This window comes from Anoplopoma fimbria, chromosome 2, assembly GCF_027596085.1.
Source record: "Anoplopoma fimbria isolate UVic2021 breed Golden Eagle Sablefish chromosome 2, Afim_UVic_2022, whole genome shotgun sequence".
NCBI lineage: Eukaryota > Metazoa > Chordata > Actinopteri > Perciformes > Anoplopomatidae > Anoplopoma > Anoplopoma fimbria.
The window spans coordinates 24,211,725-24,237,468 of NC_072450.1; the positions used below are offsets into that span (position 1 = coordinate 24,211,725).

General features: G+C 39.5%; 3 protein-coding genes across 3 annotated transcripts; 1 reads left to right on the forward strand and 2 right to left on the reverse strand.

Annotated features, from left to right (window-relative positions):
• Positions 1 to 42: 42 nt before the first annotated feature.
• zgc:113276 (uncharacterized protein LOC553748 homolog) lies at positions 43 to 4,621 on the reverse strand. The gene is made up of 10 exons (XM_054617541.1): positions 4,408 to 4,621; positions 3,191 to 3,384; positions 2,874 to 3,089; positions 2,359 to 2,695; positions 1,946 to 2,079; positions 1,605 to 1,844; positions 1,363 to 1,524; positions 1,077 to 1,166; positions 843 to 991; positions 43 to 97 (listed from the first exon to the last, which is right to left on the reverse strand). The coding sequence occupies exons 1-10, from the start codon at positions 4,619 to 4,621 to the stop codon at positions 43 to 45; spliced, it is 1,791 nt and encodes a 596-aa protein (XP_054473516.1).
• A 2,873-nt stretch (positions 4,622 to 7,494) lies between these two features.
• On the forward strand, positions 7,495 to 12,311 carry il1fma (interleukin-1 family member A). The gene is made up of 7 exons (XM_054618819.1): positions 7,495 to 7,571; positions 7,688 to 7,800; positions 8,469 to 8,565; positions 9,065 to 9,446; positions 9,902 to 10,027; positions 10,164 to 10,303; positions 11,763 to 12,311. Exons 1-7 carry the CDS (start codon positions 7,560 to 7,562, stop codon positions 11,979 to 11,981), a joined length of 1,089 nt encoding a protein of 362 aa, XP_054474794.1. The 5' UTR covers positions 7,495 to 7,559; the 3' UTR covers positions 11,982 to 12,311.
• A 45-nt stretch (positions 12,312 to 12,356) lies between these two features.
• ace2 (angiotensin I converting enzyme 2) lies at positions 12,357 to 21,999 on the reverse strand. Its single transcript, XM_054617874.1, has 18 exons — positions 21,811 to 21,999; positions 21,560 to 21,718; positions 21,315 to 21,408; positions 20,612 to 20,755; positions 20,384 to 20,499; positions 20,161 to 20,266; positions 19,040 to 19,134; positions 18,718 to 18,890; positions 18,095 to 18,321; positions 16,836 to 16,980; positions 16,486 to 16,584; positions 15,862 to 15,984; positions 15,558 to 15,736; positions 14,131 to 14,189; positions 13,910 to 14,007; positions 13,673 to 13,789; positions 12,903 to 13,097; positions 12,357 to 12,801 (listed from the first exon to the last, which is right to left on the reverse strand). Exons 1-18 carry the CDS (start codon positions 21,997 to 21,999, stop codon positions 12,699 to 12,701), a joined length of 2,421 nt encoding a protein of 806 aa, XP_054473849.1. The 3' UTR covers positions 12,357 to 12,698.
• Between the last annotated feature and the right edge of the window lie 3,745 nt (positions 22,000 to 25,744).

Genomic DNA, 25,744 nt, shown 5'->3' on the forward strand with positions numbered 1-25,744 from the left:
GCAGACACAATTAACCATGCAATAGAGTTGTTACTCTGCCTACTAGGCCTCAGCTTTAACAGGCCTCTGACCCACACTTCCTGGATCAAGTTCTGGCCTAGAATAGAGAAAGACATGTTAGAGTAGGTAGACAAACTAAGCAAAACAGTCAAAGCTGCAAGAATATAAAATTACACAATGACCAAGTCTACTCAGTGAGTAATACATTAAACATCACAGAAGGGTTTAAATTCACAGAAACAAAAAGTCACCTCTTTATCATCAGCCACCACATCCCAGGGAGTGTACTGGTAATCAATAGAGACGCTGGCCTCCACATTAAAACAGTCAACCCTCCGAGCCACATACAAGACACCAATACAAATAAATAAAAGAAACAAGAGCAGGTCAAATAAACTCACCATAGGAATGAAAAACATGTCTTTGCAGCCTGAGTGTTTACCTGGTGTGTTTGGATATATATATATATAGAGGAGCAATAATGAGCTGCACCTGTTGTCTATTGGGACCCTATCAGGTTCACTTAAGGTGGACTCACCTTTAAGGTGGACCAGCTGACCCTACTACACTTAAATCAGCCACGTTGTATGTTATTTTATTTTCCACCGAGGCATGTCATTAAAGTGTTGTGAATATACCTGTAATTAATGTTTAAAAATGCCTGATTTGTCCCTTAAAGTTATCTGTATTAGATTTAGGATACAATAGTTGTTATAGTTCCCCCCAAAAAAGTCAGCTTCACAGCATTTATTTTAATCCAATCCATTTAATCAAGGCCACATAGACCCATCATAAATCATCAAGAATATGAATGGTAACATTAAAGCCATAATAGGCCTTGCATCTGTTGAATATATTCTTCGGTTTTAGATTTCTCCCCACTCAGTTCAGAAGCCTCTGCGTTGTCCTGTTGCCGACGGCACTTGATGTCCTTGGCGATTCGTAAGCTAGCAGCCTGTCCGCCGGCGAGGTTGACCGCATGAGGTCCAACCTGTGTGTTGGGGAAAAAAACATAAGCGACACGAACTGTCGAGAGCAATTTTTGCCCACCAAAACACACTCAGTAGAAAATCTACCTGAAGAGCGGTGTACTGCCCCATCAGGTAGAAGGGACATCCTTCTGCCCACTGTAAGCTCTCTGATATGCACGGCCAGCCATCTATCACCTTAATGGAGGGACAACCAATGCATCTGTTAGTGGCGCCTTGTTCAAGTTACATCATGAAAGATGAATCCATTGCTCAGGTAAATTAAAAAGTATTTTAAAATCAAAACACAACCCTGTTAAGTTCCCCTGTCCTCACTTCTAAACATACAGTACATAAACCATGTTTATAAAAAACATTTGTATGTCCGACCAACCTGAATGGGGAATTCCTTCATCACCTCAGATAACAAAGGGTCCTGTTTGACATCAAGTTTGCAGCCGGTGGCGAGCCAGATCGTATCTCCAGTCCAGTGGTCCCCAGTGCTGAGTGAGAGACTCCAGGCCTGGCTCCTGTAGCACCAGCTGGCTTCACTCACCTGGACAGTCGAATGGGATTCAGATATAAAAAAACCTCCATTCACCTCACTCTCAACCTTACATGCTCATGCACCGCTACCTGGCAGTACGTCTTCACGTCAACCCGTCCGTCCAGGATGAACGGCTGCAGGTGGATGTAGGCCTCCGGGGTGACGGCCCCTCCTTTCCTCGCCTGGCGAATCATAGCCAGCCGTTTGTGGAGGCTCCGCTCATTGTAGAACTGCCGCAGGTAGGCCTGGCCGTCCATCTTGATGCCGTGCTCCACGTGGGAGTAACGGCCCACCAAGCTCTCCACGTCGCCCACATCAAACTGCTTTAACTGCAGGGGAAACAATGAGGAATGATACTCTTGTGCTGGAGGCAGACAGGTGTATCTACAGTTATGGTTGGTCTACATGCAGCTTCACACTGTCACTAGACCTGGAGGTGCTTCCTCATGACCCATGTCACATGGCTGGCACCTTGCTGCAGGGCAATTGAGACGACATGAGCGCTGGTCAGACCTCCGCCAACTACCATTACTCTCTGCCCTGCCTCACACACTACACACAAGTCTACACACACAAACAGCACTTGTATAACAAAGTGTTGCGTCGAGGACGAAGGATCAAACAGACACTGAAGTGTGCCGAAGCATGGAAACCTCAGATGAAAGCAAAGTTATGATTATTCCGCCAAAAAAAACCAACCACTTGTAAAGGGACATTCAGGTTTTGTTTTAATGCTTAAACACTGTTTCCCTACAGAGCTTCTCTGTATTATTGTGATGTAACATAATGCTCAGAGGAAAGCTGACTTACCTTGTGTGGGAAAAGTCTCTTTCTGTCTCAGACTATCTGCGTCTTTGAGTTTTTGCTGTGCTGTTGTCAGGTGGTGCATGAGGTGCACTGTGTGTCTCAAACGCTCCTCTGGGTAGCTCTCTGCAATGCTTTTCACCCATAAAGGGATGTTTGCCATCTGGGCACGGGTTGGACCTGTCGCCATGACGACCTGGCGGGCTTTTAGGATGATGCCCTCTTGAAGTTGGACTTGCAAATACTTCACCCTCTTCTTTTCGGTCACTCTCATTGCTTCACCCTCTTTTATCCAGTCGGCTCCGTCTTCCATCACAGGGGTGATGTGCTCCACTGTTCCCTTCAGCAGCACTTTGTCCAAGTTGTATCTCTCCACCTGCATGTTCAGATTCACCAACTCAGCAGCTCAGCAAATAGAAATGCTCAGATTTAAGTGCGATGCCAGGAGTATTGTATAATATATTGTTAAATGTAAGCCTGTGATTATGTGATTCTATCTGTTCTTTCTGTGATTTTATATTGCAGAACACACTCATAAATATACTGTGTCTAACCTGATCTTTAAAGAAATCCACACTTAGTTTGGTTCCTGGCAGACTGAAGGATAAACTCTTCTTGAGTGTTGAGGTGATGTTGAGACGTTTCCTCTCCTTCCTGCCGAGCCTCATGTCATTGAAAAATGCGTTTTCGTCCAGAATATAAACCTGGTCTGGGAGGCGGTGAAGCTCCGCAGAGCGATCAGACTTTAAAACAAACTCCTGCAGGGCTTTCTGACAAAGAAAACATACACACACATGTGCTTATTTACATCTGTACTGTAAAAGCACTTTCGTGGCTTCTACTTCCAGGGAAGTTGTTTGTGTTTTTCTACCTTATTGAGAGGGTCTGTGTGCACCAGTGTGTGTGAGCGCAGATGAGGGATGTTCAGAGCTGTGAACTGGCTCTCCCACAGAGTCGTCCACTCGCCATAAGAATCTACCACTCGGAGACTCAGTGGGGGAAAGTCGACCCTCTCTGATATCGTTGACTTTCCAAGTCGTTCCTCCAGTGTCAGGCCTGCAGAAACTGATCACAAAGATCAAAATAATCGAACTGAAAGGACACACAGGGAGCAAAAGCTTATTTGGTTGTGGTGCGTACCACATTCATGTAAAAATGAAGAAGTAGTAACAGTGACAAAGGACCATTCATTTATTTTGTGCCTTAGTTGTAATGTAGCCTGGTTTAACAGCATTTTAAATGTATTGAATAAGGTCTGATATCAAGCAGATACGAGACTCATTCTTGCCAGAGAAGTTAACAATACAGCAACAATACATTTTTATACAAAATCCAAATGATGACTTAAATCAAGGTTAAATCAGGATTAAGAGAAACTGATACAAATATTACGATTTACTAAATTAAAACTAATGAGTAAGTCGTACGAATTATTCATATTTGTGAGTAGTTCATAATTTGAATTATGACTAAGTAAATCAGTAAGATGATTTAAGGGAATTTTAAATCTGAATTATGAGGAAACTATCAGGAAGTATGACTTATTCTAAAGATATGATTGTAATTGACCTACTGACTGGTGATGAAGGAATTCCTCATTTGTGTCATACTTTTAATACTAAATCATAATTTGAAATTATGATTTACTAAATCAAGACTAAATCAAGATTATGAGATAATAACTTGAATTATTTAAATCAATTAATCTGCCAATTATTTCTCAATTAACTGATTTATGAATAATTTGACTAATTAAATAAATGTTACAGAACACTTAAAAAATTTACTTCAGATTCTTCCAGATCCCAAATTAACTTCTTCAAAATATCTAGTTTAGTCCGATCAACAGTCCAAAAGTTTTCTATTGCATAAGAACCGAGAGAGCAGCGAATCGTCCAATTTAGAAACTGGATCGTGGCAATGTTTGACCAAAACGATGAATCGATCATTGAAATAGTTGATGATAGTCAAATAATCGACCAATCGATTCAGCTCTAAGTGCAATAATTACGTCAGTAAGTCAGTACCGTAAAAGTCTATAAAAATCTAATATATTTGATTTAGTAATTGAAACCCAGCTCATCGTACCAGCTGTCGCCTTCCTTTTCTTCCTGCCACCACAGCGTTTGTTGTTGGACGGTTCTGGGTTTGTCTGAGGCCCTGGAGGGTCCAAGAAGGAGGGGGAGAGGGGTAAGTCATGTCTGGGGTCTGAGTTTGGATCAGGGTCAGGCTTGGATAGCAGGCTAGCGAGGGTCAAGGCATGAGGCCCCCCCCCTATTATTAACACATCAAGTATCACCATCTGAAACACACACAGACACAATACAGGTAGGAGATTGTTGTTGGGACGGTTAGATTTACTTTGAAAGCCATTACATTACATTACATTACAGTCATTTAGCAGACGCTTTTATCCAAAGCGACTTACAGGAAGTGTATTCAACATAGGTATTCAAGAGAACTACTAGTCACCAGAAGTCATAAGTGCATCTCCTTTCTTAAACAAGCATCTCAAAGCATAAGCCAGAGCAAAAGTATAGTGCAGAGGCAAGCCAGAGTCAGTTCCTTAAAATGGGTCACACGTGTGTCACTCTGAGGCTATGGTGGTTAAATTTCGAGATCAGTGGATAGTCTACTAGTGTTAGTATTCATTTTAAATTCAATCTCAGGTGCAACTAATTCAAACATATTTACTGCACCTTTAAAGGGAACACCACAAAAGTCTAATCTTTTTTTTTTCTTCGCAGACATAGTTCTATGAAATAAACACTCTCTATGAGTTATTCCTAAAACTCAAAAGTACACTATTCCAACAACACACCATGTTAAAAGCTTTGTCTGAATGGTTTAAACAGTATGTTAATTAATGTGCTACAAACTTCATCATCCAGTGCGCTCTGTGTTAAACATAGTGAAAAGAACTGCATATGTCAACGTTACTCGAAACCTTCAGCTGCAACAATGATGAAGCTTTTCTCAGCCCATGCAGTATATACTGTATACAGTTTATGTTCTGTGCATCACAATACCTGCTTGAGTTTGGATCGTCAACTCGTGCCAGCCTCTCAGACGGTGGAAACGTGCTGCACTGGTTGGTGGCAGACCTTAAAGCTTTTGCGACAGTGGCGTGTGCTTCTCATGTAACTCAATCCACCTCGGCGCCTACAGATTTAGCTGGACTGAAAATAGCTTCAGTGTGTGTTTGTTGGTGTGTTCTTGTATAAATTTAGTAACACAACTCATCCCAGTATTAAAACAGTTATGTTTGCAGGTGGACACACACTGTTACATGATCGTCCTACTTTTCTTTTCCTTTAATTATCACTGAGATTGTTAAAGGAATAGTTTGGAAAATACTTTTATTAGACTGGAGGACAAGAACTACTCTCATTTCTGTCTATTCTTTACATCCAGGAGAGTTAGCTTAGCATAAAGACTGGCGTCTCCTCCGGTTGCGTGGCAAAAAAGACCACAGGAGGTAACTGGACCCCGCCAAGAAATAGTCCCGCTCATAACCCCCTGAAAACAAATATTTGTTCATTTCAAAATGCATTTTTGTATGCATTATACAGACATTTAATGTTTTAATAAGTGAGTTGGTGGAGGTCATTAGAGCTGCTTGAATTTACTGACAGGTTTAAAATCTTTGTGCTAAGCTAAGCTAACTGGCTGCTGGCTGTAGCTCTCCTGCGTTGTTTCAGGGTGATGGTACACGGTGGAGGTTTTGAGTAGTGCTTTGGAGCACTGTATTATACAAATGTGGGAACTGTTTTGTTTGTTTGGCCACAAACATGCAGAAAACTTTCCACTGAGGTTTTAAATATACACATACACAGGTATGGAGGAACCAGCCTAGGAGAGATTTCAACATTAACAGCCACTAAACAATAGCGATACCACACCCAATAATAAACAATAGAGCACAGTGGTATCATCGGTAGATGGTAACTAAGTACCCTATTAACCTTACTTACTCAAAGACTGTACTTAAGCACAAACCTTAGTATTTACGTTTGATGCTACTTTATACGTCTACTTTACTAATTCTTTCAAATTAGCTTTTTTCACAACCTTGTTTTTCTTTTGTTGTTCTCATAGGACAGCAATGGTACACACGTGATGATCTTACAGCATATTATGTATTGCTGTATATTAAACTAGCAAACAGCAAATAAAGGAGTTAAAAACAGCAGTAAAAGGCATTGATGCAGCAAAAAAAGCATATATATTAATAAAACACAGAGAGGAAACATTTTACCTCATAATGAGTACTTGATACCTAAAGTTAATTTTGCTGATAGTACTGACATACTTTAACTTAAGTAAGGTTTTGAATAGAGGATTCTTTTCTTGTAGGGTATTCACACAGTGTGGTATAAGTATGAGTAGTATACAGAATGCAACACTTTTAGACACTGAACAGGTGCTTTTATTGAAAGCAGTTCACAATTATTAAATAAAATCAAAGCTAAAAGGTCAAACATAAAGGCTATATAAGCATTTCTTGTTTACTATATTCACCTTTTAATAAAAAAACAATCTGACATAATTGCATGTAATATGAAGCCAAACAGTGACAAACTGGCTATTACAGTTTGTGAAAAACCGTTAATGATTTCTTCCGTTTCTAGTTGGACAGTTGTGGATGTTGTGGACTTTGTAGAACCACACATGGTATAAATTGATATCCACTACAGGGTTATTTAGCTTCACAGAGGAAGTGATAGTCTTCTAGTAGTTCCTATGTCTAATGTGACATCAACCGTTTCCTCTTATTTCTGTATCCTGTAATAGCTCTCAGGTTATTGGTAATGCTTAAAATCAAGGTAGTGAACATCCAGTAAGAGAATAAAAAAGTGTTTTATTTGACGTGTTTACTGTCCTATACAGTACAGTAAAAAATGAGAAGTAGGAGTCAGATAACATCATCTGTCTGCTAACTTTTATCAGTGAGAACTTTGCTGCTGAAAATATACTGTAAAGTTCTGTTTTCTAACAAAAAATAAATAAAAAAACAGACATCGAATCCCCAATTCAATTTAAGCTTACTAATCTTTGTTCACTTCCTCTTCTGACATCAGTTCCACATCCATCACTGTGTCAGTGGCCTCTCAGTTGTACTTCCCCCTCTGTTCATGCAAAGCAGAAGCACAAACACACTGAGGGCTTTAAAATATCGGCGCTTTCACTGGTGACGGCTTCAGTCTTTTGAATTATCAGCAGCAGACACTGGCAGCACCATGGATCTGGAGGTGGGTGACAAAATCTTTAACACAGAGCCCCGCTATGTGTGAGATGCTTTTTAAAAGATATGACTGTGTATATCGTGTTGATTTGTTAAGTTTGTTTATTTGTTCCTAAACGTCAGGGTTCTGTTGTTAAGGGAGGCGTGCTGATCGTTCACAACATCCATGAAGGAAAGCACCAGTACGAAGTGGAAAATGTGAAGTACAAAAGAGCGAGTAAAAAAGTGTTTGTCAGGTATAAATCAAACACTCTGTTTAACAGACATTTTGTTTGTGACTACTTTTGTGTGTTTTAAGTCATGATTTAAAGCTCAAACAGCAGAACTGGAAGACTGGTTACTAATAAGAATACTTAATAATGATAAGTAGACCTGAAACAATTAGTTGATTAATGGATTGTTTGGCAACTATTTTGATAATCAAAAACTTTATCAGGATTGTGTCCTTTGATCAGACTTGAGTGAAAACAAACAGCCAGCTGTCATCAGATCCAGATTCCAATATTTGTAAATCCTGATTGGACAAAAGGAGTATGTGACATCACCTTTTATCCTTTAAAAACTAAAAGGATGATTGAGAAAAAAAAAGTTGACAAGGGCTTTATTAACTTATTTATGACTCTCTAAGATATGATCAGGTCTGCAGTTTTAAAGATGTATAAGTTGTAATAAATGGATAAAGTGGTGAAAATTTACAGACTGGGTTGCCATAAGACAAATCTTAGAAAACAATATATGTGGTGCAGAGGTGTAATATTTATTCAGCAGCAACAGCTAAAAGTGAAAGATAACCGCAAACACAGAGCAGCCAATGGATGGAGTTCCCCCTGTTAATGAAGCCATTAGTTACAATTAAAAGCTTAATAAAGCATATGCCTTATATGTTTTTTTGTTTTTTACCCAGGAGAGGAGACAAACTGATGCAAATAAACGGCATGGACCTGCAGGATCTCACACCTGAGGAGTTGGCACAATTGTTAGCTGAAGCTAATCCGATGCTGGTTAGTTCATGGGCTTCTACAGTCATATATATATATAATAAATATATTTATATATATTGTTAGAAGTCGAACTGAATATACATGTTTGGTTGTTTGAATTTACATGCAAAAATATTTCATGTTGAGCCTTTTCATAATAGTAGTTGTACCTGTTTTTATCTTGGTAGTGATTGGAATGATTGAACCTCAAAATTTAGGGTGAACTTTGCTGACATGACACTATCTGTTGATGTTTAAATAACACAGTAACACAGATTTTTTTTTATTGAAACACATTGAATTGCACAGGGAATATGTCAACATTAGATAAAATGTCAGTGTTCACCAGAGGAAGAACACACACATCGTCACTTTGACAGTAGCAATGTTTTTAGGTCTTTTAAGGTGGAATTGTCACACAGCCAATAACAGACAGAAAGTGTCAGACAAAAGAAACACAGAGTGCATACTTAATCTGACTTGACATCCACTTCCTCTCGCCCTTCCCTCCGGTCTTAAGACGGTGCACAAGGCCAGCATGACGAAGGAGCACACTGAGCAGTTCTTCCCAGCTGAGGAAACTTTACATCCATTCTCCAAGGAATCCACAGTACTCAGTTTCAGCATGGAGATGAGGAGGACGGAGGACCTGGAGGAGAACGGAGTGGGGCAGAAGGGGGACGGAAAGGAGGACGGGGGTTTAGAGGAGGAGGGTTGCCAACCTGAAGACCAGGAGAATGGGGAGAGGGGGGATCTGCTCATCGTATCCATGATGAAAACCAGCATCTCCGTGGTGAGCGGGAGGGGCTGCGACAGCGAGAGCCCCTGTCCGGGATGTAACGGGACAGGATGTACCTTTAATGACGTTGTCATGGTTTCAGAATCCAGCAAGGTGATGCTTGGTGAGTAAGTTGTGTTTTATTCTCCAATCTCTCTTCTATTTGCTGTACATTCAAATATATATTTGTACAGATATCCTCACTGAGATCATGATCACCTTTTTAACAGAGAAAAAAAATTACATTAGACAGTCCAGTGACAACCATGGATCTCGAAAAATACTTATTTGGAATTAAGGAAAACTGTAGGATTTAGTTCACCTTAACCGTTTTTTGTAAGTTAAATATACCCTCTCATGAAAAGTTTAACTCTTGGGGATACTTGTCTTAGACATATAAATATGATCAGAAAGCAGAGACATGTGCAGTGCAACTCCCTTCTTATAGTAAAACTTATTCATACACAGATAAAATAGTGAGTGAGCGATCAATCACCCTCTTTCTGGTTTTTCGTACAAAAGGTGTATGAACTATGAACAACATGCGCTTAGTTTGAACTTTCCTTGTGTCACTTTCAGTTGCAAGAGGTGGTGGAAGTTTCAGCCAGCTGAAGTCGTTGAACACTCCAGTCGAACATTGGGGTTCTCACTATTACCTCAGAGGTCTCTGCTCAGAGAAGGCTATCTATGCTTCACCGAACCCAGGTTTGTCATTCAGCGCAGCGCCCAGCAACACGGCACCTACTGATTAATTTACAGTGATCACAAATGTAGTTTTTAATCTGCATTTTCAATTGATTTGTGAAATTCCTTGTTTGTTTTTATTTTTTGTTGTGTTCAGAGGAGATGACGATCTACTACTACAAGTCAACTCCTCCTTTCACCACCTTCAGAGGACAGCCAGTGGTCCTTAACTTCAGCAAGTCCAACTGCTTCCTCAGGTGCTGCAAGGAAGGGGACAGGGTCTTCCTACAAGCGGAGGTAATAACTGTTACTGCGTGAGTTCACGTACACATAGTTAGATTAAAGATGCATCAACCTGACTTTTGCTCTAGAGCGACCAACAGGTTGACACTTTTGGCTTTCCTGAAGTTTATAACAACTATTACATGGACTGACATGAAGTTTGGCATTTATGGTCCCCAGAGTAGGACTATGGTGATCCTCTTTATTTTCCTCTCGCACCATGGTGAGGGTAACGTGTGGTTTTGAGTGAAATGTCTCAATAAACTATTGGATGCATTGCCATAAAATTTAGCAGAGACATTTATGTCCCTCACAGGTTGATAGGTAAGGGAATCACCAAAATCATTAAGATTCAACATCTGAGAACCATGAATGTATTATAAAAATGAGTATCAATCCATTTGGTAGATGTTGAGGTATTTCACTAGATTTGAAGTTAACATTGCTGCTGGTGGCGTTGTGGTCGACGAAAGTCAGGGGGCCACCAAGGTCAGTACGATGCATCCTCATGGCACCATGGACAATGATGTCATTTTAAAAGCAAATCATCTGAGAGTTGAGATACTTTGGTCTGGACCAAATTTGTTGACAGCCCAACATTTGGTCTCATGAGCCATGTCGAAGAGGCTACTAAATACTTGGAAATAGACAACATCACTTGAATGACTCAATCTTGTCTACTAATCAAAGTGAAAAATCTTTGTTGGCTGAGCAGCATTACTCCCAGACAGAGCACATATCGAGGCCATTTTCCGTTTAGTGGGTCAAATATCAGCAACACTTGTTTTAATGAAGTTTCTCTGTTAAAAGAGAGTGACAGAGGAAAAAGAGGGAAGTGGTTACTGCCAGATAAGTTTTATTCATTGGAAAATAAGGGCCGAAAGTAGAATAATTTCCCCTTATGTTTGCATTCTTCAAGTACACAGAATTTCACGGATAACGCCCTCATTCTATTTTAATATACTACACAACAACATGTGTATCCGGCCACATCTATGTTTTACTACAAATTAGGTTCGGAAAACCCAAGGTGTAGGATTAGGAACTTGACCTGGGATTTAGGCTACTTTATCAGAAATGACTCGCTCCCACCTCTGAACAATATGCACTGGCAAAGCTTTAAGGACACTGGTATGTAATTAAGTAATAAGTAGCAAGTCTAAAGTCATGCTAGCGACTCTGTGAGGCTGTACATATACACAGCGGTGGTTTAAGCTAATTGCTAACATCAGCAAGCTAACAGTGCTCAAAGGGGCAATTCTAATGTTTAGCAGGTATAATGTTTACCCACCATCTTAGTTTAGTGTGTAAGCATGCTAGTATTTAATCAGCACTAAACACAAAGTTCAGCTGAGGCTGATGGGAATGTCATTAGTTATTATGCAGGTATTTGGCCATCACCTTACTGACAGGATGTTGAGGAGCCAATCTGTGGTTTCTGTGACTGATGTCCACGTGTCTGTTGTTCCTGTAGACTTGCGAGAAGCAGAGGCTGAAGAAGATCTCCAAGAGCGACGAGGTCGCCCTCTCCTTCGTCTTCTACACAAAGAGCGAGGTGACCAGACAGCGGACGTTTGAGTCGGCTCTGCACAGCGGCTGGTTTATCCAAATAGACACCTCCAACTCAGTGGAAATGGCAACCCTGGATGGAGGCAGGGGAGAAGAATCCTTCCTCTTCATCATTCAGACTTGAGGGGGAGTCACTTTCTTCAGACGTGCTCTCAGTTGTCAGTCAAGTTTACCATTAAAAGTCCCTTGAGGATATTCTGTGGGACTTGGTATAAAACAAAAACAAATAACATGAGATGAGCTCTTTTGTTTAAGCGACCTGGGCCAGTGACAGAAAGACCTATGTCACTGTGTCAAATTCTGCTATCGCAGAAGTGTGTAGATATGTATCATACAACTATATATAATTAAAACAATGTTTAGTGTGCGTGTAAGCCTGTAATCAGATTTGTTGTTTAAGGTGACCTTCAAGCTGATTGTTGTTGTTTCTTTTAAAGTGTTGATATTTTGTGTTCAGGGGATGTAAATTAAACAATTTATTAATCTAAATAAAGTTGATGTGATAATAACTTTGTTTATTGAACACTTTCTGATATACATTAATAAAGAGAAAAATTTCATATAATTTAAATATACACATAATACAAGGCAAATGTCCATTATTTATACAAAAAACATAACAAACAACAAACAAAATAGCAGTCAAGGCAGATAGACTCACATGGAGTTATATTTTGTATACTACAATTACGTGTAATTAAGAATGCTGTTTTACAAGGGTATTCACTATAAAATAACCTGATAAATTAAAACTTATAACACGTATACACATTTTGCAGTTATGTTGATGTTTGATGAAAGGTTAGCTTTGAGGACTCCTTCCCTCTGTTCTTCAGTTGACTCAGAAACCAGTTTGTTCATCATCATTGTCCTCAAAGGCTTTGTTAATTTGTCCATCACTGTTAGTTTCATAAGGATTCTCCATTGCCGGCTTTGCCGATTTCCTACAAAAACACAAGAAACACGCAGTTATCTCTCACAGTTTTGGAAGCAAACTGGTCCAACACTGTATAGATGGGTCTCAGTCTCGAGACCAAAAACTCACTTCTTGCGCTCTCTGACACCGGAGATGACAAGGTAGACGCCCGCCATCACCACGATTCCCATGACCACCCCAAACACCACCAGCCACACCTGCACCGGCTGCTCCACAGGAGGGGCGAGCGTTGCTAGGATACCCTCGAACTCCAGCGTCTTGTCATCCAATTGGAAAGCATCGTTGATTCGGCCTCGACATAACCTGGGATCAATATCAAAATGAGTTTATTATTACTCACACTTATCAACTGTCTCTACTGAAAGGTCACACTGAATTGATTACATAAATAAAATCAATTTAACTAGAATGCTAACAGCTCGGTGAGGCTTTTAACAACATTCATGAACGTCTGCACCAAAATAGTTGTGTCTAGTGATGCTAGATTAATGCTCTGAGACTCATGTAGCTCTGTACAAGTTATGTTCCAATCCATCCAGTAGCTGTTGAGACTTGAACATTGACCTTTTAATGACGCCCGAGGGAAAGTCAGATGATCGCCAAAGTCAGTAGGACTCATCGTCTGGGCACTATGAAGGTCATGTACAACATTTTGTGGCAAATCAACCAATAATTGTTGAGATACTTCAGTCTGGACCAAAGCGAAGGTCGGACACACCATCATTGGCATCACCAGAACTGAAGTGTGACTAAAAATTGAATAAGCTTGACTATCACAGGGGCTCGTAGAAAATAAGTATCCTGCACTCAGTGTTTTGGAACATGCCGTATGTAATCAAATTACACTTGTCCCGTGTTGAAGGTAGGTTGTGACTCACCGTATGGCCGCCTCCACATCAACTTTTGGGATAAAAGTGCTGGTATTGTTTGGGTTGGTGACCTTAATGTAGAAGGAGATCCTGGGAGTCTCATTGCTGACAATGACGTTCTCCGCTCTGTCGGTAAAAAAAAACAGAACAGCTCTCAAACAAATGGTGGTAACAAGAGATGAAGTTTCAGATGAAAACAAAGCATTAAGTATCTTCATATATTTGTGCTCTCAGGATGGTACTGACGTGAAGATGAGGGACTCCTTCTTTTGGCTGTAGTACTGCCTCAAAGCGTATGCAATGTTGGCCTCGAACAGGTACAGCTCGTTGTCGTTCCAGGTATACTGAAACACATTCCAGTTGATTAATATTTGCCATGATATCAACTGACTGAAGTTCACTTCCAAGGTGCAAAATACGACCCTTATACTCTAATAACTATTCTGATAATGATTAATAATACTCACAGCATTATCACCCATGGCAGCCTTCAAACTGAGCCTCACTTTAATGGCATACCCTGAATCTGTAAAAAAACAACATCAAATCGTTCAGTTTGATGAATAGATTTCATTAAATCTTCACCAAACATGGCACCTAAAACACTTTTCTGACCATAAACACAGCTCATGCATTCGTTTTTCGATATCACGCACCGCTTGTCAAAATAATTTTGGTGCGTTGGCCTATAATACACTTAAACTGCCCAAACTTTTGAATGCATCATCTCATAGCAACCAATTTCTGGGTCACTTGTACAGAAAGAGACGGTGAACATGTCTATACAATTTGATGCTATAGGGGGAATTATAGTAAAGGTATAAATTGATGATACAATCAGACTTGGTGCACACGGGCCCCCTGGATATTAAAAGGCATGAAACATGCAGTAAAGAGTAAAATTTCCAACAAATTGCAATCACAACCATTTTCTTCAAGAAATACGCACTTTAGTAATGAGGTAATGTGGTTTGGTCATGCAAATATTTTTCAAAGAGATAGCAGTGACTTAAGTCTGGGTTTTTTCTCCTGGTTCCTTAAAAATGTCCTTAGGGATTTTTTTTTTACATCAGTACCCTTGTGTGAAGTGGCAGTGCAAATATTTCATCAGAAATAACAGAAGTTTCTATTTGTCATAGTTATTACATAATGGTGAGAGGGTTTTAAATGCCTCTGGAAAAGCTTTCACATCTATCAAAACAGTTCAAATCTCTGTGTTTGGTGTGGACTTAAATGCTACATCAACTGTAGCAGGATAGATATACTCAACCCAGTTATGTTTGCTGTGTAGGAAACAAAGCAGTATAGAAGGGAGGCTTAAAGGAAAAGCTCGGAATTTTGGGCAATATGCTTATTTTAAGAATAAGATGAGAAGATTTATACACATCTATAAAATGAATACGAAGCTCGAAAAAGTTAAATCTGTCCAAAGACAATAAAATCCACCTACCAGCCACTTTAAAACAAATTAACACATTATATCTGCTTTGTACGTACTGTACAAAAACCAGTGTTAAAACAACACACAGTGGATTTAAGGGGGGTAATGTGTAGACTATGATTATGGTATGGGCAACTATGGTTGTCCTGAAAATGTCATTGTTACAACAAGAAAAGAAAAAAAACACAACGTTTTGTTTTTTTACTTTTTTTGTTGTTCATTAGTGAGTTTTAGAGGTGCTGTTAAAGAGCCAAGCTAATTGTTTCTCCCAGTTCCCATTCTTTGTGCTAAGCTAGGCTAACCAGCTGCTAGTCGTAGCATAATTATCCAACACAACTCTTGACATGAAAGATAATAAGCGAATTACTCGAAATGTCAAACTCATACTTTAATAAATTGGTTCTTATTTTAGTGGTGATAATAACCTTCAATGTGAGTATTGTTTGCACTCACTTGGATCTATTTCGGTCTTCCAGCCAACATTCCTGTTGTGTTTCTTGTTGTCTGCCTTCAGCCAGTCATGAAGTTTTTGGAAATAATCCAACAGAGGTCTGGCGTTCATCTTAACATCACCGGATATCGTTTGCAAAGCCCTGGTCCAGGACTGGGACCTCCCCAGCTCTAACATAGTCCTAAAAAAAACCATTGATAATGATGATGATGATGAGCAATTACTATTGCATTTCCCATGGACAACCAAAACAACAACATCTGATTCTGTGTCAGCCTTCCGATAGCAGCAGGAAGTCATTTGTACCTCAGTTTGGTTCCTGCTGGTTTAGAGTCAGTAATGTCACATGTAGACAGGGCACCTGTATGACCAGCCGCATCACAGAGCGCTTTCTGGAACTGGAACTGGTAGATGGTTCTCGTGAAGTACCTGTATTTACAATCAGCAGCACATTTAATCTCTCTGATGGCTTTACTTCTCAGCTAGTCTGTCTTGTTTGCAAATGTGTGTTATTCTCCATTTTGCCGTATGCAGCCAACGGCCACAATCAAGAGTAAAGCTCAACGCCATCTAAAGCATGTCTTTGTGAGAAAAACTGATGAGCATAATAGAAAACTAGAAGGCAAAACACATTTATTTAAACAAAAATTGTGAAAAGAAAACATGCATGCAGTAGTAAAAAGTGCTTGCTTTTGAAAGGGTTTGAAAAGATTTAAGAAATGGTTTTGCACCAAAAGCTAATGTTTCTTTATGTTGAAAATGTTAAAAAATTCCCCTGAAAGCCATAGAACAGACTTAACACTAACTGAACAGTAACTGATTTCGAGAAAGTACAGATATGGAGTGGCTGAAGATTATTATTATTATCATATTACTATAATCATTATGCTTATATTTCATGGAAGCACAGCTCTACAGCGGGAGTGTTACCTGATGAAAGAATAGTCTCCAGACACATGGAACAGAGCAGGCGGGTCACAGTAGGTCTCGTCTCTCGGCACTGGCTCCACCACCCCCACCAGCTCCCTCCTGTTACGACAACAGAGAGTCAGCACTGACTCAGGCCCATGCTGTAACCGCAGTGAAGCAGCCGCTGAGCTCACACAACATGAAAGGAAACACTTGCCTGCAGTGTGTTCACCTCTGATCTCATCATGATCATATTTGATTAAAGGGATTAATACGTCAGCAGGTTTTTTATACAATTTATCCGTGAATTTTTACAGGCTGCATAAATTAACTGGATTATTTGCAGACACCTCACATAAGTCTCTGCTTACTTCATCTCCCACCAGCGCTTCATCCAATTATCCTTGGTGATGTTCCCTGCAAACACCTGCCACCTCCACTCCTCCAGCATGTAGGTGAACGGCAGCGTGGCCACGATGGTGAGCGCCTGTTTCAGCAGGAAGTTGATCTCTGTTTCTGCAAGGCAAAAAAACACAAAACATTTTAAGATGCAGGAAGTGAAAAGGCTCAGGAAGCTCGTCAGAACATAATTTTAGAAGTTAAAAAAAAGCTGAGAAGTTTTTAGCCCTCTGCCTTTGATATGCTGTTTATGACACTTATGTCAGACTCTGTAAGTAGATGAGAGTTTGTATAACAGTTAGCAAAAGGCCCAAGGTCATGTTCTGCTTGATTATCTGGTTTCACTGCAGTAAACGGGCGAATACAGGTGTGACATGGTCTGTCCTGGTGGCCACAACAGTGGTGAAGCTATTTTTATCCTACATGCCATTTGAGGGCAGCAACCCAGAGACACATTACTCATACCTGCTCTGGTTTGTTCAGAACTCAGTTCAGTCAGTTTGTTCAGTCCCCATCGGGTGACAACTTCCTATTGTATGTGCAGATTGGTGATTTCTATGGCTTTTTGCTGGGTGAATTGTCCTGGATTAACAGAATATTGTTTAAACCATTCTTTGATTTTGAGGCAGGGTTAAACAAAAGTTAAACTTGCATTTATTTTGGCCACTTGGGGTCAGTGTAAGCTCAAAATTGACATATTAACTAAATTGATATAAAAAAACTTTAGTAGACCTTTGAAGTTGAGTCTCTGGCAACCTGATGATACTGTAAATCCAATATTCACATCCCTATAAGCTCTGTAAAACAGAGCCAAAGTAAAAAAAATTTAGCAGTTTAAGATTCACCCACTAGTCATTTACGGCATCTGTCTACTGTTTGATGCCGTTTTACACTAATATTAGCTATTATTTTCTGTCTCACTAAAGCAACAAGGAAAAACAGCAGCAACAATTTGCATGATGCATTCATGTCTTTGCGTTGGTTTACGAGTAGTAGTAGAAAAACAAATCCATTTATCATCAGATTTGTGATCTGGCCAACAGTGTATGTGTAAAGGAAAGTGTCTTAAGTCTCATCTGGATTTTATCTGGAAACAAGACACTCTTAAATGGGGCTAATGTCATTTCATCCATTGATATTATCAAAATATGGATTATTGCATCTTTAGTGTTTTGGAGAACCAAAATTATTTGGTGTGATAATTGTCAGAGTAATTAACAATCAGTTGTACCATTATCATAAACGAAGTCCGCAGGCAAGAGATTCAGGCTCTGCAGGTGTTTGGGCGTTGCTGCAGAGAGGGACATGATTTCTCCTACGGCCTCGTGGAATCCCTCGTTGGCTCCGTCCCTCAGGAGGTAGGACAGGTTACGGTAGGCCATCTGGTACTGGTTGTGACCCATCTCATGGTGCGCTGTGAGGAAGTTGTCCATGTTGACCTCTGTGCACATTTTGATCCTGAAGACATCACAGGCAGTTATAATGTGGGGATGAAGACATGGCATGATAGCATATCAGATACTCTTTAAGAGAACATGTGCAATAACATGTTTCTGATGAGTCAGACCCTGAAGCCCAATACGTTTGACAACATAAAGACTTTAGTTATCTTTATCAGCAGGAAAGAATGACTCAGAGATTAATTGACATTATTGTTCCAGCAAGTTCATATTAATGGCTCTCATGTACTGATCTGTTATTAGATAAGTCGTCTCAACACAGCACACAAAACCCTTTAAATCCTTTTTACAAAGACCTTTCTTTTGATTAAATCAACCGTCCCAAATGTAAGCTTTTTGAACATGAATATATGCAGAATATGCTCTTAATTTGTGCTTCTGTGGGTCTTCCTACCTAAAGTCCTTTTTGTTTCCCATGTCCCAGGCTGTGGGGTGACAGACCACTTTGCGTCCGTCCTCAGGCTTCACAAACATGGAGTTATTCCAGAAGTTTGGGAACATCTCGTACAGGCCCACAGACATGAAGAACTTCTCTGCTTCTTCGAAAAATTGACGCTCAGTCCACTTCTGAAATTCAAATTGACATTTGACGGACGGTTTCACTTCCAATAGAGGATATTAGTGTCTTGTTTGTTTAATATCTTTATCATTGCATGCAATATAATGTATGCAGTACATTTTAACAACACAGAATATCAGAATCAATTAAGTTGTACCTGGTTCACCATCGCTTCGCTGACGTCAATATCTGTTTTATTGTAGGGGACTGACAGAGGGTACAGGTTGGTCCAGAATCTTCCCCACATGTCACCTGAACAATCAACACATACGGTAATTATTTCTAACTCTTAGTACTCCAAGGAGACAATGAGCTATCTATCCTATAGTAGACCAGTTTCAGCTAAACACTGAATATATCCATTATGTCACAACAGTTCTGTGTCTTTTTCCTTTTTCTTTTCCCCTGTGTTGTTACATTTAAACAACCAAACAAATGAGTAAATATGTCTTTACCAAACCTCAAAAACATGAAAACTTTAAAACTTTAAAAAACACATGTAAAGCTCATTTTACAAGCTGTCCCTCTGGTTCTTCATCCTCTTTATTCTAAGATAAACAAAGTGTAGGTGGAAGTCACACAGGGGCAACAAAAGGGGCATGAGCAAGTTCTGAACTGGGACTTAAAGGAAAAGTTAACCCCCAAAAATAAAGAAATACATGTATTTCTGCTTACCTGTAGTGCTATGTATTTATCTAGAATTCAGAAGTTCAAGAAAATGAAGATAATTCTAGATAATCCACAGAACTATTTTTTCTACTGTGGTTCCTGCATTAAACTGCTCACGGCAAGGTCTCTGGATTATCTTGAGTAACCAAGTCATGATTTCTGGAAAGAGACATTGCTGTTGAGTTTTAAAAAAAAAAGTTTGCGCTTTGTGCACGACAAGCCGAGCACCATATTCTGCCATTATATTGGAGAGATGGCAGACATCTCTACATTTGATATCTCCAAAAGTATGCAAATGACACCAAAACAATCTAAACTAAAAAATTGCACTACAGCAGGTAAGAGAAAACATTTTTTTATATTATTTTTGTTTGGGGCAAACTGTCTCTTTTAAACTTCATTGTACTTTCAAATCTTCCTGCTCTGAGGATGTATTCTTAATATGGTGACATTTAATGCACCGTAAGATCATGTTATAAGTTGATTTATGATGAGTTACTGTACAGATTTGTCGGACTTTTCCACTTGCTCTACTGCTGCACAGCAGACTCGTTTTATACAATTTTTCCATTTATATACTATTCATTTTTTAGGAAAAACGAGACATACCCAGCAGGTGGGCTGGCAGAGGTCCTTGTGGATCAATGTGTCCTTTGTAGACCTCCATAAGCTTGGCTCTCACATAGGCATGCAGCTCCTTGTATAAGGGCAGGGTCTGTAAACAGTTGTTGTCAATTACTTCACACAATCAACAACAAACAGTACATTCCTCCTCTATTTGCTATAGGTGCTCTGACACACAAGACATTCAATCCACTGATATTAGACGTACCTCTTTGTACACAGAACGGACATCTTCCATCAGCTGATTCCCGGTGTACTTGTACGGAACGTCCTCCTCAATGGTCTCATAGTTATATCTCCAGTAAGCTCCATAGTCTTCAAAAGCTGTGTCAGAGTGTGAGTCAGAGAGGAACCGATCAAGTTTAAAAACATTATAAATCATCAAGTAAACATCGGCATTGGCCACAGTGCCATGTATTCTTTTTAGCTGTATCACCATTTAGTTTGGAAGCTTCATTCTTCAGATCCACATAGTCTTCGTAGAGAGGCCTCATCCTCTTCCCCGTCTCCTTCCTCCAGCCCTCCCACACATGCAGACGCTCAAAGTAGTCCTTGCTGTTGGCCATTACGTGCTCCAGGCCTGTAAACAGAGGAGCACGCAAGTCAGTGTTCATTGATGTAATGAAGAAATGTTTGACTTTAATCAAATCTTTCAAAAAAGAGAAAGTTACAATGTACTGCATTTTATAAGCTCATCACACAGTATTTAATGTAAATCTGAAACTGAAAAGTAAGAAGCAATTATAACTATCAGATACATTAAGTGGGGTGGAAAGAACAATATTTTGCTCTCAAATGTAGTGGAGTAGAAGTATAAAGTGGCATAAAATAGTTAAAAGTCAAAGAAAGTAAAAGTACCTCAAAATTGTAATTGTTTGAGTGTGCTTTCAACTGAAAACATGCAGGTGTGATCCTGTATTTGTCCTGTTTCCTGTTTAAAATTAAAGAACTAAACAGTATAAAAGTGATCTTCATATAATCCCCACAATGCATTACATTATCTTGGTAAAACCTCTGTTCAAAATCTTTGATAAAAGACATTTTCCTTTTCACAGTGACAATGTTAATTATAAACTGCTTTATCTGACAGTAGCAGGCGGCCACATCGCCATAACCGCTCCTTATAAACAGAGTCCTACCTGGCTCCAAAGTCTGGCAGTTAACGGGGTCGTCCTTTAGACACACCGTGGCCGTGCTGTAGATTGTGCTCATTTCACTCATGACCTTACTGAGCTGCAAGTAGATTTAAGAGAAAGTGCAAGACTGAAGTGTTTAGGTTGATGAAGAAATGAAGTAGTTCAGAAAATGTGTCTTTTTCAGCTTTTACAAACATGAGAAGAGCCTATTTTAAGACATATCCAAACAGAATGAAAATAAGTCTTACACGTGCAGCTTTATCTGTGGATAGGGCACCAGAGCCTTTGTCTTGTAGGGAGATGAGCTGTAATTTGATTTCTCGATCGTTGATCTGGTCGATGGGGAATTGCAGGGACTGCTCTGACATGTTGGTGTAGAAAGTGCCCCATATTTCCCCCTGCTCTGACTGGGTAGAATGAAAAGTGCCATATCAAAATACAGTTGTCAATCTACAGCAGCTCCTCCATCTGTATTTCAAAAAGGTCTCTGAATGCTCACCAGCTTGTCCGAGGTCTCCTTGGAGATGTTGGTGTTGTAGGCCCATGATGCCAGCGAGTACTGGTACATACGTTGGGTGGCCTCCACGTCGAACTTCTGCAGGAACACCTTCGCCCTGTTCTCCACATCTGACTGAGCAGAAACAGCGCAGGACACAGCCAGCAACACTACCAGAACCCTAGCACACATCTTGGCTGCTTCAGCACCCTCCGTCCAAAACACACACACACACAAACTAACTGTGAGAAGGAGTGACACTGTTCTCTGTTATACAGTTTCAATAACCTCCTGCGCTGCCTTGGCCTTTGGACAGCAGAGCTGTAACTGAGGGTGTAGCTGAGTTCTCATTTACAGATAAGATGAACATCGCTGGGCTGTCTTCGCATAAGGGGAGAGTCTTTGTTATACTTTGGTACATTATCAGTTGCAAAATAGACACATAATCTCTTTGGAAAGCTGTACAGGTAGTTCTATTTGTGTGGTGAGCAGATAAAAAGATATCATCCTGTCAAAATGAAACACATATACAAAAACGTTTTGTCCAAAAATAAAAAGCCTGCTGTTATGAGCAAGCAGGATGACCAATCTCTACATTATCATAAATAAAATAAACATATTACATTACATTTAAAAACATGAACTGATGAGCAACTATAGAAGGAATTGTCTCCATTCACTGTGCATTTGGAATATAAGACAAGACGTATTCTTTCAAATATCTTCTTACAACTCATCTATAGTGTATGACTTTTCCTCAACTGATGGAAATTTCTGTAATTGTTTAATTATTTGATTTGATTTGATCTCTTGGAATTTATTTACTTTTATTGCTTGTTTTTGAAAGGTTCCATATGAATAAAGTGTTCGTTATCACTGTCATTAACATAAGATAAGATAGTGGAGGATAAAGTGTTTGCTCATTTGCACTTGGGCTCCTTGTTGTTTCTACTGATTTTCTAACTGAAGTGTAATTTCTTAAACAAACGTCAAGGAATCAGGAAACAATAGCTTCAACCTTCTTATCTTGTGGCGGTGGATTTCCAAGCACCAGAAAAAACACAAGTCACGCACTGTTAGGCCCTAAACGCTGATAAGAAATAAGACACGAGGGCAAGGTTTATTATTTGGATTTATTACCAACACCAGAAGATAGTGTAATACTCTCTTTCTCTGAAACAAATGGAGCAATCACCTACTAAAAACATCAATAAAATAAAGACATGATTCAGAACTATTTTTGAATCCAGAGAAATCTCTCAGTACTCTGGCCTCAGGTTAGCATTTTATTTGTTAGCTTGACACTCGTAAATGCTCAGATTCAGGCTTGTTTTGATATGTCATCCTTTTATTTATTTGTGCTTCTGAAGTGCCATTATGTTCATTGATCATGTTTCAACCAGAGCAGCAGATCCACTCAAAGGCAGTGCACCTGCTTAAAACTCCTGGGAACACTAATCTGATGCAACAGCGCCTTCCTGTGGACACAGCCGGTTTTATCCTGTTGACTAAAGAGGACAGGTTCACATTTTTGTTCCGTCTGTCTTACTGTAAACAATACTTCAATGCCCACATATCCAGTGAAACTGTATTGGTTGCTGGAATTGTTCTTCCTGTCTCTATCAGCTGTGAAGCATTCTCTTTATGTGGTTTCAATGTAAGTGACAAAATAACCATCAACTGTAGTGGAGGAACAAGTAAAGTTAAATATTTGCATGTGTTGAGAGTTTTCATATGCTTTACCTAAAAAAAAGTGGCAAAAATATGTTGTAAAAATACTCTGCTACAAGGACAAGTCCTGCATTCAAAATGTAACTAACCATGGGAAAGTTAACATTTATATCTGCAGGATACCTTTGAGCCACATTAGGGAGCCTGAACGCTTGTATTGTCTGATAATTGAAGCCTTCTTATAACATTGAATCTCAGTACATTCTGTTTGTTTTACTGATTAGAGCAAAAAAAATTCCATGTTCTGATTATTCAAATGTATGTCTCTTAATATGGTTGGTTCAAATGTTCAAGATAATAAAAGGTGATGCGGAAATGGCAGTGAAAATGGTCAGAAACGTTTATTCACGCACAATTTCGTTCTTCTCAGGATTTACAGATAACACCTGATGTGAATTCGGAGACGATGGTTTGTACGAGAAGTAAAAGTTGCATAACATGGAAACACATAATAAAAGTACCTTAAAATTAGACTTGAGTAAATCACTTGAGTAAATGTACTTAGCTACATTTCACCACGACCAAGCTTCTGTGTCAGTTGACTTCTCTATATAGATTTGAGATTTACACATCGTGTCATGTGACTGAGGATGTGAAATGTTTCATTTATAAATGTAAAGCAATGATCACCATGCTTCACACTCAAAATAACAAAAGGTTAAGAGTGGAAATGTAAGTAAGTAGGACTGTATATTTATTTATCACATATTTAACACCGGTCACAAAGTGCTTCACAGTAACACCAGTAGATAAAACATGGATTCCAAGCGCACAGCACATACAGATATGGTGGAGTTACTGACAAATATAATTGCACGCAGAATTTCACTCATTCTGTTTGAACAATCAACACTGCTGTTCGTTCCCCTTGGGAAATCATCACTGTATGGTTTATTGCTTGCTGGGACGCAAACATAGAACATTGTACAGTTTGTTGTCACGCTTGTCTTCTCGGCAGCTCGGAGTGAACAGCATGACAGGTCACTGTCAATCTACGCTGCCTCAAATTTGCTGCCACAGCAAGTTTACTGCAGACATGTCTATATATACAGACTGGGCCTCGAGGCTATAGGATAACCACTGTGAATGAAAAACACAACAGCCTGGCTTAGCAACCTGGAAACTCACATTCAGCAAAAAAAAAAAAAAAAAAAAAAAAAAAAAGAATCTGTTCACTGGACATCGTTCAGCTACAGTATACTGTAGGCTCCTCTCCTGCTGAAGGTGAACTTTACTGAGTTCACAGTTTCAACAGGAGAATACAGTGAAGTGTGCATCGCATTATATTCTACTGGTTTATTCTGCAATATTTGCATTAAATATAATTTTGTCCTGTATTGCTTTCTAATCATCTACTAGTAAACTATGTTCAAAGCTGGCCGGGAGTGATGGAAACATCTCCAACTCTTTGACTATTTTGATTGTGTATTTCTTTAATTGTATTTTGTTGCAACATGTTTTTCATGGTTGGATGGTAAACAGCACCATGCCACAAGAAATATGGTTATTTTTACCAGAGGTTTGGTCTATAAAGATATCCAGTAGCTGTTGGCACCAACGTGTTTAATCTCCAGTTTTAAGATATGTGCTGTTGAAGATAATCGACATTGTTCACGATGACTGCATCTTCTTCAACATAAATTCTTACTTCTGCCAACTAGCAGCAAATGACGACAACAGTACTTGACAAACAGCCAATCAGATTGCAGCAGGAAAACAGGCAATCAGCTTTGGGCCTGTGCATTGTTTCCCCACACTGGAGGTACTTGACATTGTGATCGTGCGGCTGTTCCCACAAAGCGGCTTCCGGAGCCAATCACAATTAAAGCTCCATTTGAAAACGATTAAATCCAGCCACTGACCTTAACCTGTAGCATAAAGATGAACAACAGCAGATATACAATTGTTAAGTCATGCACTGATGCAGAATTATTATAATTTGTAAGTTACTCAGTCACTGATACCACACTGTGTTTTGCTGCCAGCAGGTGGAGCTTCTCGATGACAGAGAAAATATTATTTAGGACACAAGTTATAAATGCGAACACTAAATACCATTTTCTTCATAAAATCTTTGATAACGTGACAGAACCGGGGTAACGTGTCTCTCTCTCCTCCATATTTAATGCACAAGTCTGGGATATTGAAAGTTAAATTATTATCAGCTTATAATGTCAAAATGTGGACCAATTATCTTTCAGTGTCA